At 27.0% G+C, this 21147-nt stretch overlaps 1 protein-coding gene across 2 annotated transcripts; it reads right to left on the bottom strand.

The window, feature by feature from the left end:
- Positions 1–1091: 1091 nt before the first annotated feature.
- Positions 1092–19232, bottom strand: Rab23 (RAS oncogene family member Rab23). Of its 2 annotated transcripts, XM_087160670.1 has the most exons (10): positions 18954–19178; positions 18542–18763; positions 15688–15779; positions 10534–10655; positions 7240–7325; positions 6089–6165; positions 3247–3326; positions 2137–2219; positions 1971–2057; positions 1092–1383 (listed from the first exon to the last, which is right to left on the bottom strand). In XM_087160670.1, the coding sequence occupies exons 3-10, from the start codon at positions 15727–15729 to the stop codon at positions 1241–1243; spliced, it is 720 nt and encodes a 239-aa protein (XP_087016796.1). In that variant the 5' UTR covers positions 15730–15779; positions 18542–18763; positions 18954–19178; the 3' UTR covers positions 1092–1240. The 2 variants fall into 2 exon arrangements, with proteins under 2 accessions (XP_087016796.1, XP_042905662.1); XM_043049728.3 differs by having other exon boundaries at positions 18542–19232.
- Positions 19233–21147: the final 1915 nt, after the last annotated feature.

A 21147-nucleotide genomic window follows, 5' to 3' on the forward strand; every position in this document is an offset into this window, starting at 1 on the left:
AATTTTTGCTTTTAAATAGCAAACTCACACATTGTTTACAAATTCAAATGAGTGCAATTTTAGGGTATACTTAATCCTATATATGTATATCATATTAATAAAATTAAATTAGTAAAAGCATATAGTAGCATGTTAATATAATTAATTTGCTATTAAATAGCAAATTCACACATTTCATTAATATGATATGCATATATAGGATTAAGTATACCCTCAAATTGATCTAATTTGAATTTTGTAAAAGCCCACTAAATATGTTTCTGAGTTATTGCACTTATATAATTTAAAATTATATAATTAGGTATTAAATTAAAAATTATATTAAAATTAAATTTTATACTTCATTATAAAATGATAAAATTAAATTGATTACTTGGAATCAATGTTCTAGCTTTTGATTAAATTAGAACTAGCCCATCTCGTCTTTTATCATCTCACATTTTGACCACTATAAGTTTTTGCTCACAGTATTTCAGTCTTGAATTTATGTTGTTTTGCTTTTTCATAAGAAGAGATAGTAAAGTTTCAGAATAGCTTGTTGAAAAGATAAGGGAATAATTTTTTTCTTGGCTTTTCTTAATTTCTTGTTTACATTGAATCGCTTGTTTTTTTAATTATTGTTTTTGGAATTTTTTATGGAGTAGAAAAAAATTATCATAGATCAGTTGTAAACAAGAAAATTGAATTTTCCTCTAGGTAGTAAAGGGAAAAAAACATATTTTAAACAGATTTTTACGTAAATTCTTAAAAACGGCAAGACTGACTATGATTGAGTAATAGTTGGTACCTCTGTAAATATTTTAAAATTTATGGAACATTTGGCAAGATTTTTCTCACCTTAAAAAAAATTGGTAAAATTAATGAATATTTCTTAACTTTTTTGCATATTTATGAATGTTGGAGTGACTTTTCAAAATCAAAAAATTACAACAAACACTTTTTACTTTTGCCTTATTGTGCAATTTTCCTAATTGGTATAGAAAACACTGACTAAAGATTGATAAAACTTAAGCCATGATAAACTGTCACACAATAGCTTATAAAATAATATTTCGCATGATGACAGAGCATTTGAAGAACAACCTTAACAGAGCACACTAAAAGGCACAAGATAACAAACTCACAAGTACAGTATTCAAGAGAATACTTGCAAACATTACACACCAGAATTATATTCCTCAAATAACAAACTTTTTGATACAACACATATCATATTCCAATAATACAAAATATCTATCTATTACAACAAACGACAACTCCTAAAAAAGTGTTTCTTCCCACTTTTGCTTCGTTTGGGTTTGTGCAGAGATATTGTTCCATTTGTAGGATTTGAAAATGAAGAACGCATATATACATTATGTGGAGGATAGCCATCATAGTCATCTACAATGAATAAATATAAATGATTATAAAGGGTAATTCAAAAAATTCTTATTCAATTATGTGTAATATTAAATAGACATGGGTAATTTTTCTCATATCATTAACTTTCAAATCCTTGAGCAATATTTATCTTAATATTTATTTTTATTACTAAATGGTATATTTGGCTTAAAATACTCAAAAGGAGCAACAAAAAAAATATAGGCAAAATGTCATTACTGTCTTCCGTTCCCAATACACATTCCTGAAATTTTAGAATTATTTACTATATAATGAAGATGGATATTACAGAGATTAATGAGTACATATTCTGATATAGTATGACTGTCTACTTAAATATTTATAATCAATATTCTTTGAATAACTTGTATATTTTGTTCTACACATCACTTTGCATCTGCCCCCAGTTTTGAGTAATTTCTGTCCCAGTACAAAATGTGCCATTAAAACATTGCAGATGGCTCTAGCCGAACAAGATATAACTTCTAAGTTAAAAAGTAGTATTTTAATTCTTCATCATGGCATTGAATGAACAATACTATCTCCAATATCATACACATTAAAAAAAAAAAAAAAAGGAAACTTACGATGTCCAAGAGAATGTATGTTTGGTGTTATTTCTTCAATTGGTTCATTAGCTAACTCCAAGTACCTTTTCACTAAATGACGAAACACTAGAAAAAAGGAGAAAAATATTTTAGTGAATATGATAGCTTTGAGCATCATTAGTTAAAAAATATATGTGAAACATACCTTCTGATACATTATAATCTTCTTTTACAGATATCCTAAAGAAGTCTAACTTCAGTCTTCTTGCTAAAAGTTCAGCTTCATCCCTGAATTATAAAAAAAAAAATAATAAGGTTTATTTCTAATAGTATTATTATTTCAATACTATTTAGAAAAACAAATGCAGATATTTAATACTAATTTTGCAGATACATGGCATGCACTTTAGCCTTCATTAAAAATCAGCAGTCAAATTTAAGACACTCTTTAATTATCAAATATTTTTAATAAATAAACATGATTTTTATTTCACAAAACCATTATTCTTTTGTCCTTAGAAAAGACAAAAATAATAATAATAGAATTTATCCAATTATATTAAAATTAGATCAGGCTTATTTGAAAATTTCAATGCAACACAACACACTGAAAACAACTGACAATTTGTTATGATACAATAGAAATTGCTGTCATCAATTATGATTTTTACCATTAATCTTAGTTGACATGAACAAAAATAAACAATTCCAGTGGAAATATCACAAGATAGTTATTTTTTTATTTGATAAGATAATAAATATTTTAATGCTACTTTATTATGATGCATTAAACGATTCTCTATTGGACATGGAACAATAAGACATTATACAAAATAATTTGGTAAACAGCTTTAGGTTTTCAGAAATATGAATTAAACCCATTTTTATGTTTACACATTTGATACAAAGATATTTCATGCATAGATACTTCTTTACATAATATTTTTTTACAATAGTATTCATTAATTTGTGTTACACTGCGTAACATGCAAGACTTAAGGTGAAATTGTCTAATATTTTAGCATTTCTCCAAATATATAACAAACAAAACTAGCTAGCTCTACTCTAACTGTAAAGAAACTTTGGTAAGTTTGTACAAGTATTTCTTTGCAGTGCAGTGTTCTCTGATTGAAAAAAAGACAGGAAAAATTCAGTTCTATTCAAACTGAATCAAGGGTGGGGTATACAGGAGTAAAAAATAAATAATGCTAACAAAATATCGAGCAAAATAAGAAAAGGTTTATTAAGAATTTAGTTTAATTCATTATTAGTTTATTTATCATACAAAGTAAATTAAGGAAAAGTAAATACATACTTAGCAACAGTAGCTTGGTCAATTAAGTCAATTTTGTTTTGAACTAGAACTGTAGGTATCTCCCCACATTCATTTTCCACCTATTAAAGATAATGTAAACAATAATCATTAAACAGTTTTAGAAAATTATAATTCAAATTTAAGAAAATAGTAATAATAGTGAGAAATCAAATTGTAGTTAAGTAATCAAATCATAAATTTCAGATCTTATAAATTATTAATAATCCTAATCCCTGGGATGTGATCAACAGCTAACAAGGATGGTTCTTCACATACTATACTAGATGTTATTAAATGAAGAGTCATTGCATAGTGAGTTTTTTATTTTTATTTTTTTTTATAGATTAGGAGTCTAAACCATGGCACATTGGATGATACATATAATCATCCAATTCTTCCACAAGAACTAGATATTATGAGCAGCCAATGTTCCTGTTTAAATTTTATAAACTATTTCTTCTAAATTATTGCTTGAGCATAACTTTACAAATTAATGGCAGGTATTTGTCCTTTATCAAAATGAACTTTTGTTCAGCCAAGCTATTTATCCTTCACAACCATCCAAGTTTTTTTTGTTAGCTTGATTGTCTTTGGCGACTAAATCCAGGGGTCTGTCTAGATTTTTCTGAGAGGTACATTTTTCTGAGACTTGTGAAAATTTAGACATAATTTGTGAAAAATTAAAAATTGTATTTAAAAATCAACACAAAAATATGGTAAAAATATGGATTTATCGTTTATTAAGGGGTACAAAAACAAAATTTCAAGAAAAAGTATTTTTTGTAACTACCATTTTTCCTAAAATTGAATTTGTGAAACTACCGTTTTTCATGAAGTTGAATTTGTGAAGGTACCGCTAAACGGTAGTAAATTCGGCCTGGACAGACCCCTGAAATCAAAATAAGTTCATGTCCTTGAAGTATAAGAGCTGGTGGAAAATTTTTGCCTTTACTCTCATTTAATGTTGTTAATAAACAATGTAAATACAGCAGAATCCCGATTATACGAGTTTCCACTTTAACCGAGCTATCAAATATTTTAAGGATATTTTTTTGTTCTTGTTTAATTTTTATTTTTAAAACTACTACCTAACAAAATACTGAATTTTATCTTCCTAACACTCAGGAAAACAAGCTGATGAATAACACGAGATTACGGATGAAATTATCATTAATATCGTCAATAATGAAAATCAACATATAAAAATCTCTCATACAGATGCACTAAAAGCTATTGAAAGTGCTATTGAATATATAGAAGGCGACATGAGCCTTCCTGTTATCCGTTTAAAAAAAAAAGGCTAAACATTGCTGCAGAAAAGAGCCGAAGTAATGTAAAACAAAACAATTATTATAATCTTAATTCTCGTAAAGTAGTCTCTTTAAGTGTTTTTAAGTAAGCTTCTAAATTACAATATGAATTGTATGCGTACTCATATTAATTTTGTATTTGTTAAATATATTTCATTTATACCAACTCTTTTTTTTTCTGTTTTATACTCTTCTTTCAACCAAGTTTTTCAATTATCCGAGTTAGTCGGGGTCCACATTAACTCGGATAATCGGGTTTCTTGTTTTTAACATTTGGATTGTACATATAATTTTGAGTCCTTTTATAAACTGTGTTTTTACTAACATTAAATCACCAATTAATATTAAAATATATTATATAATATATCATTATTATATTGACATAATTTCCTCAAAATGATCATAATTTCCTATTGAAATAATTTAAGAAACTTTCTTACAAAACTGTCGGTCATTTTATTTAGAAAATATAATACAAATCAATATAATCAAAGCTTGTTCAATCAATTGACTAATGCAGAATGCTACAGAAGTAATACTATAAATGCTTCTTCAAACTATCAATTGATGTTAAGCATATTCTTTTCAAAATATTTTTAAAACTGTAGATAATAACTTTTTTCACTGGTAATATTATTGTACTTTCTATCATTATTTTAATTCTATTAATTATATTCAGCAAAATAATCATATTATCAAAAACAAAGGTAGGCAAATGTGCTAAATAAGAAATGAAGCAAGAGATGAGAAACAAACAGGCAACTGCTAATAATTATTCTAATATTCAAACAAAAAACACTCCTTTATTAGCAGATATGACAACTGCTCCGGACACGACAAAATAATTTAGAAAACAGTAAATAACTACAAACTAAAATTTGCAGATGTTGGGTTAATTATGCTTACTTTTTAAAAGGTTTAACATGACTTAACTATAACAAAGTGGTAAATTATATAAGCCTTCGAATTATTTAGAAATAGAGGTGGATAAAAACCTAATAAATCAAATTTATTAAACCAAAAGTCATACATAAAAAAACTACCACTCGAAAAAATTTATCCGCTGTATGGAGCAAGTTAGCATCAATGTATTAGTGTACACAACGGATCTCTAAACTATGGCCTACTGATTAAAACCCCCCAACATCGCATATTTGGCCAGGGGTAGCAGGTCATGGTATATCAAGTACCTGGTACACCAACTTAAAATCCTACAAACTATTAATAACAACAACTGACACCCAACACAATTATTAAAAAGAGTTAAAACAAGAATTAAGTTAATGAAAAAAACTAATAATTATAAGCAAATATCATTTGCGTATTGTCACCTAATTATTAAATATTACCTAATTTAGATTAATAGCAGGAAATAAAAAATTATAAGAAAACTCTAATGATTATAATATAAAATATGCATAATATTAACAAAGAGGTGACACAAAAATTTTGTAAAGATAACTCTTAGAACTAAAGCTAAAGAATTACAATACTACATAATGCCAGGAAAATCAATATAAAAATATACATACTTTTCTTTTCCAAGATTCAATGGCTTTAAAAGAATCTCTGTCAGTTGTAGAAAAAACCAAAACACAAGCCTGAGCACCTAAAATGTCATTATTTTTCAAAAAGGCATGTAAATAAAACATGAAAAAGAAACATAAATTACATATAAATAAAACATAAAAATGTCATACAGCTATGAAAATTACAAAAAAAAATCTAAATATGTAAAGTACAATGTAATGCAAATTACATCTTATTACACTTTTATTTATAATGAATCCTAAGTGAAAATACTTTTAGGAAAATACTTACAGAAAGACTTTTTTGAAACTATGATAATAACATACAAACATAACATATAATAGATAATAAATAAGTAAATTAAAATTAAATTTTTTAAAACATAATAAAATAAAAAACTAGACAATTTTAACTTAAAGCTGCAAAAAGCACAAAAAAATTTATTTAAATGAGAAATATAAGAAGAAAGATAATTGTCTCTTAGTAAGACAATATATAAAACAATGATTACTAAACTGCAAATTATCAATTAGGTGTGAAAATTTTACAAACATAAAAAAATATTTAAAATCCTAAGGCAGATAAAATGCACTAAAATATGCTTAGAGCATAAATATTAAAATCGAGTTGCTTTTCTTTGAAAAATTATGTAAACTAAAAAGCAACTTCAAATAATAATAAAATAAGAAAGTTCAATTACAATTAAAAAATTTAACTTAAAACAGACCTGAAGAGCAGAAATATAATAGAAAGATATCAGTTATATTTAACCAGTTATGTTATTGACTATAGAGGCATCTATATTTATGTAAATGAGAAATATGAGAAGATATTACTTCAAGGTAATACAATATATAAATCAATGATCATTAAATCACAGATTATCACTAAGATATAAAAATTTCACAAATCTAAAAAAAAAAAGAATATTTCAAATCCTAAGGACACATAAGATACCTTAAAAATATGTTTTGAACACATGCAGCTTTAATAAAACCTTCACTAATTAAACTATTCAAAATCATAATTAACATTACAGTTAGAAAAAAAAACCTAATTGTACAGAAACTTAATTTTTAATTTTCTTTAATTACAACTCAGTATTCCAAAACATTAAAAAAAAATCATTAAAATAAAAAAAAGACATGCGAACCTCGATAATAAGCTTTTGTTATAGCATCAAATTCTTCTTGGCCTGCAGTGTCCCAGATCATTAATCTGACATCTTCCCCATTATAACTAGAGACAAAAACAGAATTTTTATTATCACAAATTATAAAATTTAAAATAAAAATACTAGTCTTTATTTTGCTCACTAAATAAAAGTGCTCATTCTTTTATCAGGTATACATTTTGGTTCGCATATTTTTTAATTAAAATTTGGTGAAATAAACAATTAAAAATATTTAAACATCAATTATAATACATGCTCTGTGCCATTTTTTTTAATATGGTATATATATATATATATATATATATATATATATATATATATATATATATATATATATATATATATATATATATACCAGTATTTTATCAAAGTTTTTTTAGAAGAGCGGCCGACCCTGCCTGCTATTTGATGCACACTCTTGGCCCTTTTTGTAAAAATAAGCCGCCATCATTTAAAAATGCAGCCTTTTTATTCATATTCCATTAAAAAAATTCACTAAAACACATCAAAAGTGATGATCATATTAAAAATACTGAGAAAAGAAGAGTAGATTAAACTGATAAAAAAAAACAATCTGCAAATTAGATTGATAATGAAATTGCCACAATTAAAGGAAGTAGAAAGTGATTAGTAAAATGCAGGAGTCAAAAATGGCAAGTTATTCTAACATTGGATTAAAAATATCGAAATTTTCAATACACCAGCAATAACTGCTAAAAGAATGGTAAAAAAAAATTTCCTTGGCACAAAGAAAGGGCAGAGTTAAATGCTTGATTCAAGTGTCATACTAATACTTATTATAAACATTGGAATTTTCAAAAGCATGTAGAAATGCATAACAATGAATGCAGAATAAACCATATAAAAATAGCTTGGATTTACAATAACATCAACACTAATAAAGCACATCAAAAAGGATTGTTATTGGAATTCAAAACTCGTAGGCTGTTATAATATCGTATTAAAAATATCCGGATGTTAAAAAAACACATGGAACTTCAACAATAATTGCTAAAACACATTCAAAAAGTCACTTGGCTTAACAATGAAATGTTCTCTTATAAAGAGTTTCTAAATTTATTTCTAAAATTTGAAATTAACACATAGTAATTACATCTCATTAAAAAAATTGGGATTTTTAAAAGTTCTGACATTCATAGCGATCACCACCAAAAAAGTGATAGAAAAACTACATTAATCTATAATGTGTACATCAAAAACTTAAATGGGCAATTAAAAAAAAAAAATTCCAAAAAAATCACATTAGTTTTCTTTTCATGTTCAGGTGTTGTCATGGCTGCAGGTTGTGCACCCCTACTTTATAAAGCAATTAAAAAATGCTTAAATGACCTTACATAGTTTTTACAAACATATACTGCATGTTAACAAAGAAATAAGATCTTGCATTGGTGCTATCTGAATGCATTTCTAGTAATAAATAAATTTTTAAAAAAATATTTTTTTCCTAATAAAGGGCCAGAATTTTACTAATGTTAGAATGAAAATGTAGTTAAAATATTTTTTGGATGACATGTATATTTAAAACAATGGCTTGCAGTGATTTACACAGTAAAAAAATCACTTGATACAGAAATAATAAAAAACAATGAGACATTATTTATAACATAATCACGTAATTTCACATTAAAATTTGTAGTCATGTTTCCTTAAAATGACGCTTGTAAAGATTTGATAATTAGCAAGACATGGAAGAAGACAAAACCTCTGACCCCAAATAGAGTAAGATGGTGAGCAAGATTATTAAACACACATGGTTGTGCTTTTCCTAAGATGTTTCTCCCATCAGTTCTTCAAAACATTTTATGACATCATATACTCCATAGATATTTCATCAATCTATTTTCGATTTGTTGTAACTCTTTGAATGCTGCTATAAATTATTTAAGTACAATTTGATGTTATGGTTCTTATTAGTATACTTTGCAAAATATAGATTGTATATGGGTAGAATATTACATTAAAAAAAACTATTTAACATTGTAAATTTACTATTGTAAATTATAACGCAACTCATTTTGGCAATGCTAAGAAAATCATCGCTTTTTGCACAGTTAAAAATTAGTTATCATGGAATTTAAAAGAACTCAAAATATATTGAATTTTGCAGTATTCCTAATAATAAGATTTACTAAAATACAAGAATAAATTGTTTCTAAAATTTTGTCAACTTATTACACTCACAGTTACTGAAATAAAAAAATAAATTCCAGCGTAATTTTTTATTATGAATGGAACAACACAAATGTAACTTATTACACTGTACTGAATGTCTTTGCAATGTAAATCAATAATGTCCAATTTCAACCACTATTTTTGATTAAATGTTCAACAAAATTTAATAAACTTTTACACTAATGGTCCCAATAATTATAACAAATTTATGGAAAAGAAGTTTTCTTAATCATTTCCAATAAAATCATTAAAAATTGTCGGTAGTATCAATCAGATACACTAGTCTAAATCAGATGATCTGGATCATCAGTGATTCAAGATAGACCTGAAAAAGACCACTCTCCATGGGGAGAGTCAACAAAAAAAATGCCATTTAAGTCAAATAAACAATCAGTCACTTTTCCCCATAGTTTTCCTTGTTTTAAAATCACTTAATGATAAAAGTTCATTGATGCAAAAAGTCTGTGGAAAACAGAATTTTCAGTAAAATATTCAATGTTTTCATTCAAAATTTTGATCTTTTAGAATCTATCAATTTGTGATGAAAAGATTCGTGTAGAAGAAGAGTTCCTTAACAATTCACATATTTCAAAGATGTAAATGTGTATTTTGTCTCCCCAAATGCTTTAAAATTAAAGTTATTTAAAGTTAGTACATTTAACAAAACTCCGTTAAATTGTCAAAGATTTCATTAAAATTTATGATGAATTTGATTTGATTTTTAAATCAATATTTAACTCCTTTATTGCGAAGGGACAAATATGACCCACACTAACAATTTATTTTCATTAATCTTCAGCTTAATTTGATTTTTTAATTTAAACATTAACTCCTCTATTCATGACAACATAAAATACACAGATATGACCCAAAACCCTAAAATATAGTCAAGAGTGTTGATGGAAAAATACTTATTAATTTTACAGAAAATTTAAATAGGTAAAAAAAATTCTAAACCTGACACCTAAAATTTTAGAACTTTTGTCAGTCGTTGTATATGTGTATAGCATGTTTGTAGTAATATAACAAATAATTGTAATACAATTAATTACAAAGGTATAATAGAAGACTGTTACTTACTCAATTTGTCTTTCTAGGAAATCAACACCAATTGTTTTCTTGTAAGCATGGGTGAAAATCCCTTTGCAATACCTCTGGATCATACTTGATTTTCCAACAGCCCCATTGCCAACTACCACAACCTAAAACAAATTAATTCATTTTTTTTATAACTAAAAAAGAGGGCAGTTCAGAAACAAAACAAAAAATGTTGCAGTTTAGGAAAATCAGTTTGCTATATAGACTGAAATTCATTGTAATTATATAAAAAAAAATTTAATTATCTACAACAAAAACAATTTGCAGCAATAAATTAGTATTTGTCAAAGTTAGATAAAGATTAAATTTTGCAGAATACATACAAATCCAAGTATTTTATTCTGCACAGACATTATTATTTATTTTTCAGACTACACTATATCATCATCATCATAGTTGGCCAGACAGCCCAATGTGAGCTAATGCCTTCCTCAGACTATGCTATAAGTTAGGTGCAAATCCTTTGCTTATTCAACAGGAGACTAAACATATTTTAAAAACTGACAAAGGACTGACTGAAGTTGCATAATTATATTCTCGTAATCAATTACAACAATAAATGATGCAAGATCAATAACTATGTCCGAAAAGAAATCCATGGAGTTAATTTAGATATTTTTCCACAGATTATCAAAAAATAATCAAAAAGAGAAAAAGCAGAATTTTCAAAAGCAGAATTTTACGCAAATTTTTGTCACACAAAAATAAATTTAACCAAGAATGTACATTTATATTTCTTTTTCAAAAACAAAACATTTAATATAATAAACATGATTTACAATTTTCTGATGTTTAATTAAATGTAGAAATAAACTAACATTCATATTCAAATTTCAATAAATTAAAATCTTTTCAGACCGGAGCACTTAGCATAATGCAGTAGTTTTAAAGAGATAAAGTATAAAAGCTTCACATTTATACGTTATTCAAAAATAAAATTAAAAAATTCCAAAATTTTAATTTTCAACCTGAAAATTTTAATGATTATTAAAAAAAATTTACTAAACTTCAACAAAATTTTCTATTACAGAATAATCACAAACTTTTTCTCAATTATACATTACACAGTAAACAATATTTTGAAACATTAGTTGCAATTTATAACCACTGTAATTTATATAGAGAAGTGAATAAAAATAATTTATGAATTCATCAAGCAGGTTGTGTTTTTATTTAATTTATCTAAACAGCTTTTATAATTTTTATTCACAAAGGAATTCAAAGAAAAAATACAATAAAATTTAACATTTAAACTATGCTCAACAATTATAAAGAATTAACAAATATTTTAATTCCTCTTCCATCGCTTCCTAGAGAGAGAATAGGAAAGCTGTATAATAGATAATGTTTATTATCTATTAGAAAAACGGTTATTATAGACTCAAACAATCTAGATGGATCAATACTTAATTTACACATCATCTGATTTTAATTAGCTCTAATATTTTAAACTTATATTAATATAACGAAAATCGAAACTGCCAATTATGTATTTACATGTTTTATAATCATCATTAATAAATTTTTAACTAGACATTTTGTTTGGGAATTCAATTCAGTCAGTTCGGTTTTTACCATTTTATTGAGAGGAAAAAAAAAGTTTTATTTCTGACAAAATAACCACTCCTCCTCAAGACTTCCAATTATCATTAAGTTATTATTTACTAACTTAAAATCATCGGATCAACTAAATGGTCACTTAAATTTTTATATCGTAGTTGTTTGCAGTGTAATCTTTTAACTGAAATTTAGTTGCCTTATAGAATTAACTAATCTTCAAAATTTCACCTTTCTTTAAAACTTGCAAGTGTAACGTATAAAGTCCACATTTAGATTAGAATTGAAAGGTAAGACAACATCTGATACAAAAGAATTATGTAAATAACGCCCAATAAGGTTGGGTAGAATTACCTGTATTCAAGCATTTCATAGTATTTAAAAAATGTTTATTCCGTTATATAGGCATATTTCCACAATATTTAGCCCTAGTATACCAAGAATATCATCAACATAAATATATAAAAAGAAAAACTATGGAAATTTTGCTAAAAATATCTCAAAAGAGTCTTACACAGACAAATTATTAGGAGACAAAATTTTATGGAATCACAAGATAGAATTTGGTGACAAAATATCATAAAACAGACTCTGACCTATCAGAACAGAATACTAGTAGCATTTGTCATATCAAATCATAGATACCAGCAACAGCTTTAAATTTAAGAATATGGATAATTTACTTCATTTAAGCAATAACTTAATCAAAAGTTTACAGTACCAATATTTATCAAAAAAGCAATCATAGTTTTTATTTATAACTAGCATCAAGTAAGCACATCAGATACTTTCAGATTATATTTACTATTTATACAATTTCTATATGACATCACAGTCATAAAAAAGAACAGTGTAATGAAAATCAAAATATATCGTAGATAAGTATGGGTTATTTTCTAAATCTAACTTTAGAGTCCTTAAGTAATATTTATCATTAAAATATTTATTTTCATTATTGAATGGTATGTTTTGCTTAAAATAGAAAATTATGCATTAGACATACTTTGTACTTGAATTGTATATATATATATATATATATATATATATATATATATATATATATATAGGGTAAACCAACCAGTGAAGGAACATTTCATATATATTGATTAAAAGCAAGAATTTGAAAGTTTTTCTTTAGATTGATTGGTAACAATCTAAAGCTAGGTAGATGGTAGCTTACTGCCAAGCAATAGGAAGTCATCTAGCAATGTTTTGGATTACCTGGTCAAATAGACTTCTCTGGAAAAAAATTTGAATTTGTTATTATCTCTGCAACACCTTGTTTCTTTGAAAAAAACATAAGGTGAGTGTTTGTATTTATATGTTTGAAGTGGAATTAATTGCATGTAATAGTTTTATTTTTCTCACTGTGAAAAAGAGAATTCAAAATATAGTTATTGAAGTTAAGTTTTATTTTTTTAAGCATCATAGCATAATAATGTACTGAGATAAGGGGTTGTTTATTCACTTGATCACCAAATGATGAAAAACCAGTGAAGGAACAAGTGTTCCTTTACGTGGTTTTTTTCTAAGTTAATGAAAATAAAAGATAAACTTTAATTTTCTTGTACTTTTAGTGATGTTCCGCATCAAAAGTATGTTATAAACACGAAAAACGACTGCTGGGGGCATAGATTTCCCAATGAATGAACAGTATGTGTTGACACTTTAATTTTCAATTCATGATTACAAAAAAAAGTTATCATTTTTCCAAGTATTTATATGTTATAATTTCAAGAATAGGCTTGTTTATAAATATTTGTACGGCTTATAAATTCATAAAGAGCATTAAAAAATAACCAAAATTAAGTGTTTCTTTACTGGGTGTTCATTCACTGGTAAGAACTGTTCCTTCACTGGGTCTTCTTACTACTTGTTATTTGAACCTCCAAAACTTTAAAACAATATTATGTAAGTTCTCTACAATATTTTTTACATAATTTGCAATTAGTAACAAATATATTGACACTGTCATTTAACTAAAATTACGAATTTTGAAATTAATATGACTTTTTAAAAGGCAAGCGAAGCTTAAGTGTTCCTTTACTGGTTAGTTTACCCTAGCCAAAATCAAAATATAGGTATAATAAAATATAGGTAAAAATAAAATATAATGGGTAAAAAAAATGATAGGTATTGGGGAGAAATGTGTGTCGGGACATTGCTGTCACACATTTCTGAACTTTTTAAGTATTAGGTGGAGCGGAAAGTAATGTCGTTTCAGTGCATTAAATATTCGTTAGTCTTAAAAACCAATTTGTTTTTTTTTTTTCAATTCATTTTCGATCCGGCATCGAAAGGTTAATGCTAACGAGGGTGAATACATTATTGATTAAAAATAAAATCTTGATAACAAATATCAAATGCAACGAAACAACTTCACTTTCTGGCCCCCCTAATAACTTATTATATTATGAAAGTGTTACATGCACTTAAAGGGAAAAATAATTACTTTACCATTTGAAAAACTTATAATGTGTTTGATTTACTTAGGTATGTTATTACATATTTAGTTTTTTTTATGCCAGAATTTCAACAATAAAAGAACATTGTTTGACAGTAAAAATACTGTTTTTAACAATATGAACACTAAATTTTAAAACTTAAGAGCAAATTTATGACTAAAAAGAAAAAGTAAAAATTCTTTAATATTTAGTAAAAGTTTAGATATAATCTATTTTTTTGAAAAAAATTAATTAAAATTTCTATTAGATATTATATAAGAATGTTAACTTATTATTGATCCATAGAAAAAAATTAAATATTTCCTTGTGTGTTTTTTAAATGAAGGGGCAGTAATTACATTTTTCAATTGAATTACAAATTAAAACTGTCACTAAATTTTTATTTCATAGCTGGTCATCGGTTTGTATTTTAAAATGTATGATTTTAATTTCAAAATTATCAATATTAATTTAATTATGAGATGAATTTTTCCTAATCATCGTAAGCAAAAGTGAATGTTTTGAGAAAAATCACCTATATCTAATGAAAAACACTCTTTTTCTATTAAAACAACTTGTCTGTGAACTTAACATAGCCAGTGGTGAAAGCCGCACCTAAATATGTAGAGAGTGGTAATAAAACTACTCAATTTTATTTCTCTTAGAATTAAATAACTACCAAAACACATTTATAATAGTTAGGTATATATTGCCAGTTTTATATCTCAATGTCTGAATTTTTAAAATTAAACTGCTTATTTAAAATTTTAGTTTTCACAATTAAAATAGTCACCACTTTCTATATTTTTTGGTGCAGCTTGCACTTTTCCTTAGCTTTAAATATGTATTTAAAAAACTCACCACAGGTAGAAATGAGCGTTTTACAAAACGGACACAGCTTGATTGTGTGTTTTGGACACAGCTCTGAAAATTTATTTTATAAAATTGACATATCCATTCTCTAAACATAACACTTTGCACTGAGTCCATTTTCTAAAACACTGATTTCCAGCTGTATACAATTACTTAAACAATCATTACAAGCTATGAGCAGAATAAAATGCTCACCAACAAACTATTCAACTGAAAACAAATTCAAATTATAAAAATATGATTAAATACAAATCCATCTTACTTTAATAGCAACTTCAAAATCTTCTTCTCTCATGACAGTCATGTACTAATGATCAAAAGAGAACAACGGCTGAATAATTACAAGTCATACCTCTAAAGAAGAATGAAAAATTAGAAAGCATTAAAATAGTATCTAGAAGACAGTTAACATCTACATACAAAAATGTAAGACCAACAATTTAAATCAATATTTTTTTTTTTAAATCATTCATTAAAATAGTCAATCAATTAAGTTAAAAGAGTAATGATGAAAAAAAAAAACATTTTTTTTTCATTTTTTATGACATTGCTTAGAAGTTTTAAGACTTTTATAAAAAAAAATGAATAGCATTCATTTAAAAAATTAAGAGTTTTGGCACTTGCAATTATTCGAAAAAAATTTTTAATGTTTTGTCTGGGGGTGGATACAAGTTATATAGTTCAACTCAAGTTGGTCCCACTCAAAGATGTTTCTTCTAGTTGACATCACAAACTTTTGTCAACTTTTTTAGTACACGCAATGATACAGAAATCTTCCCTAGCCAGCTTGTATAGTCACATGGTAAGATTTAACAAATATCATATATGTAAACTCAAATTATTGATCTGGCAACATGTGTAAAATAAAAACATGAATACATTATTTATGAGTTAGTATTGTATCACCAACATTTACACATTAAAACATAAATATTGCAAGCACTTAGTAAATTTTCCTCAACATCTCTACAACTTGACAACCATGTTTATTCGAATATCAATAAGCATTTTAAAAAACCATAGTAATATGTAAAGAGATATTTCTAGATTGGTATCAATTTGTCTCAACTACAATCTCATAGACGATAATGGGTTTTTTACCTTACTAACAAATTTTATTTGTTTTAAAATATACATTGTGGTTAACTTGGGTGGCAACGCTTTGAGTTATGTACTATCTTTCGAGTTAGTCCCTTTTTAAATTGCCAAAAATTAGCAATTATTCTGGCATGGGTACGAAAACAGAAATTTTTTTTAGTATAGGTCAGTGGTCAGCAAAGTGCGGCTCCAGAGCCGCATGTGGCTCTTTGGCTCCTTAATTGCGGCTCTGGCACAAATATCCACGGAAGGCGCAATAATATTTTCATTTAAAAAAAACTTGGTAAGAAAAAAATTACATCTTATTTTGATAAGTTAAAATTCTTCTATAAATCGAGAACATGCATAATTTTTTGCTTAAGTTAATAGATAGATAGGTAATTAGAATTTCATATTGTTGTGAAAACACGTAACGAACATAGAGTTTAATTTTATTAGTTTTTGTAAAAGTAAACCATGTTACCGGTTGAAATTGTTCGTATGTTTTCGGCGTACTCCGGTGTGATACAAAGGTACCACAAGCATGCGCGCCTTTTTTTTAAATAGTGGGGGTACAAATTGGCATCACAGACTTGCAGTGTGAACAGTTATGTCTTATCCACCGTGTCTGCCGTTGTCCTGTCTTATTAAAAAGTTGTATTTTTCAATCCTGCTGGTCATCTTACAGGTATTTTTATACGATTTTATTACACATGCTATGTATGTTTGTGGTTCCGGTACAAAATTTTTCATCGATTTTTCGATAACTTCTATTTGTCCAAATGTTGGAAGCTTTCTGCCGATGCTTTGCATTGCAAGCAAATTTGGCTCCCACTTTGTTATTACATTGTTGTAAAGTTCATATTTGGCTCTTGGGCTAATAAGTTTGCCGACCACTGGTATAGGTGAACCAGACAAATTTTGGATGCACAGATGTTTTTTAGTATCTATTTTTTATTTAAACATTCAATTATACACAACATTTAAATCACCTTTTTTTTTTAGTAAAATAAGCTTAAAGTTTAAGACAAGTTCACTAAACTTATATTATTCTTAAAAAGTATCATATGTACTCTTTAATCAATAAACAAAAATTACATTTCAAGTTTCATAAAATCTATATCTGCATTTAGTCTTGTTTTCTTTCCTTATTATTTATAACTGGAACAACTATCAATCAATAATTAAAAAACCCAATGAAAAATTACAAATAATATCCTAATTCTCAGAATAAAACCTTCATTATCAATCAATTAAGACTTTAAAAAAATCTGAACCTTAAGGATATACAAATTATATATACATTAATAATAATTTAATGTATTGAAAACATTCATTTTAAATGAAACTGATATCAATCAATGGCAGTAAAAAAAATATCAAAATTTTTCTATATCATTCAGTAACGAAATATATATCATTCAACAAAATTTGCTTCAGTCTAAAAATTAAAATATTATAAACCTTATTATTTTTTTTCCAATGCCCACCTGTGTTAACATTTTTTCGTTAATTCAGGCAAAATATTATAAACCTATATAAACGTTGTTTTTTATAAATAAGAAAATAATCAAGTCAAATAATTTAGATTATGACAAACCTAATTTTTTTTTATTAAGTATTGCAAATTGTTGTTTAACTAAAAATAAATACAGGATGATTGACAGCATCATTCTTCCTTTTTAACTTTTTTTTCTTTTACTTCAGATCTGATGATAATTTTTTTAGAGGGATAGTTACTGTTGAGATACAATTTTAGGCGGAGTTATCGATAGTATTTTTATTTATTTATTTTGTCACAGAATAAATACAACATTATAGTACATGAAGCACACATTCAATTTATGCATGCCATCAAAATCATCAAAGTTAAAACTCATAAATCCAAAAAAAAGCAAAAATTTGGCGATACGTAAAATCCGTAAATAATTTCGACACTAAGTTACTTAGTACCATAGATAATTTACAGAAACTTTTCATAAAATAAAGCAAAAACATATATGTGAGTTAAATTTATACTACCATTTCAATATACTTACCTTCAATTGTTTTCGCTAAATATTGATGAATTCACAAAGGAAAACGCACAATTAAATTATTTCCGGTAGATCCACACGTTAAAAAAACTTTTCAAATAAGTATCCACTGGTTCTATTGCCTAACAGGTAAATATATCCACAGGTGCAATTTTCTTTGTCAAAAACTCATGAGAAAATTCTTGAAAGACTTTTAACACTTCAAAATCACAATTATTGATCTTTCTACAAAGAACGAGAGAAGTATAATTAACTAGAAACTTCTATACTCATCTAATAGAGTATTTATTAGCACTATACAAATCTAAAAAACAAGAATACAAAATCCTGATCAAATGTAGCACATAAAAATAAATACACAGACAAAATTTAGATTCGGATGCCGCTAGCACAGAAAACAAAACATCCAACAAACTTCTTAAATGTCAGTGAACTTATCTGAAGATAGCAAAGTATGATTTGGATAGGATTACATCTTGTAACATCGCAAAACTAAATTTTTAAAACAGATTAAATAAAGATTAAACGTTCCAAGGGCGAAGGTGGGATAGAAACTTTTCGTATTATGCTGCTAGAAAGGTCGGTGGCTTTTCGTCATGCTTGGCTTAGACGGCAGCAATTTTTTGCCGCCCTCGGCAAGAAATGCATATGCACTTGGCAGATATTCAGCCAAAGAAAGAGCCGCCAAATGCGTAACGTGGAAGTTGGCGCAACAATTTTAACCTTGAAACTTTTCGCGTCGCCAGAAAGAGCGAAAAGACATGGGAAATAAACTTCAAATAATGATTTGGTTGTTTTGTCCGACGGGGGGTAAAAAATATATGTAAACGTTTAGAAAGGAAGTTAAGAGAAGTGGGACAATATTTCTTTTCGTTGTAAATTTTACGGTACAATCTGTCTTGTCGCACTTGTTAATTCTTCTCAATTTAAAACCTCGCCTGTCCTCATTGTTTATCGAATAATTGTCCGACGTAAGAAAATAAAAAGAATGAACAAAGTTGTATGGATTACATTACAACAAAGAAATAACAGTAACGGTAATTAATAATCTTATGAAAGAAAAATAACAAACAAACCTTTTGATAAAAAGACTATGCTTCGAAATACAATGATAAAAAATAATTAAAAACAAGTTGCTATGGAGGAGAAATTATATCTAATAAGATATAACCTTTTCTGAAACATAGGATATAATTTTCTTTTAAATATAACGTTTCTAACCTTCCTTCTAATTGAGTTAATAATATTATTTTAATTGTTCAGAAATTCCTCTTAGTTTTTAAGCGACCTAAGGCTTAATTAAATTCAGAAATTTTGATTTCATTTTATTTAATTGAGATTTAATGTATTTATATCATTTATTAACTCGAACGTGGAATTCGCCAATTAAGAAGCAACGATACAAGACACAACATAGTCTGAGTTTAAAATTCTTAATATCCGAAAAGTTTTCACTATGACCATTAAAAAAAATTAAAAGACCATTAAAGAAAATCAATTAAAAAATTAAATTTAAAAATGAAAGAAGTCATCAAATCTAAAAAAACATTAATTTCGTCTGAAGCATCATCAACCACTTTTTTTCCCACAAAGATACTGCAAGCTGTTGGCTGGGATGATTTATTTTTTACATTTTACTCAACACTACTAAGTATTACGTCCCGCAGTGGACTGGTCGTTAAGACACGGTTCCCAGCAAATCACCGAAGTCAAGCATCACTTGCTGTGGTCAGTGTGCGGGTGGGTGACCACTTCGATCACTCTCCTACCGTAAAGTGCTCAACTTCGCGTGCGGGTCGTCGGGTTACCGAAGCGAGGGTGCCCTCCCCTCTGCAGAGGATCAAAATTGTGATGGCATGTCTTCGGATCATCCTCAGGGATGTTTCAAAGACCGTCGCCAATAGCCCACTATGTAGCTCTAGTGCGACGTAAATGAACTACAACTACAACAACAACTAAGTATTGCGGTTTTCGCAACAGTAGTCTAGGAATGCCACGTGCTGCTAATACAAATAAAAATCAACTATCTATTAAAAGAGATTATAATTAGCAACTTCTTCTAGCACATTTCTTTCAGTTCACTTGAAAGCGAATGCAAGAAATATTTTCGTTTTAAATATATACTCACCGCCTTTGGCGACCAGCTTGATCAAAATTATCTTTATAACTTTTAATAACTTTTGTCAATAGAGCAAAAATATTGCAGCTTTAAACCTTTCTTCCTAAAAGGATTAAAAACTGTTTTTAAAGCTTTTTTTAAAAAGTTTTGTCCTTTAGGTAAAATGGTCATTTAGGTCCATAATGGCGTTTTAGCTGACGTTACACTAGCGATGGGTACATTAAAATTTCATGAGAAGGTGGATTTTTGCTGAACATGCAAGACTTGGCGAAAAGAAACCTTACAATTACCTAGATTTAAGGTTATTTTAACCCTAAGACAACAACGATTTAAGGTTTTTATACAGAAGGTTATTTTCCAATGTTTTGGATGAGGGTAATTTGCGTAGAATAAAGCAGATTGCCACAGGACTCGTTTTAAAGTTAAAAGGTTTACACGTAAACCACACAAAAAAACCTTTTCAGGTTTACATTAAAAGGTTTTTGCTGAG

This window comes from Parasteatoda tepidariorum, chromosome 4 (genome assembly GCF_982258835.1).
Source record: "Parasteatoda tepidariorum strain Cologne lab strain chromosome 4, Ptep-v5.0, whole genome shotgun sequence".
In the NCBI taxonomy this organism is placed as follows: Eukaryota; Metazoa; Arthropoda; class Arachnida; order Araneae; family Theridiidae; genus Parasteatoda; species Parasteatoda tepidariorum.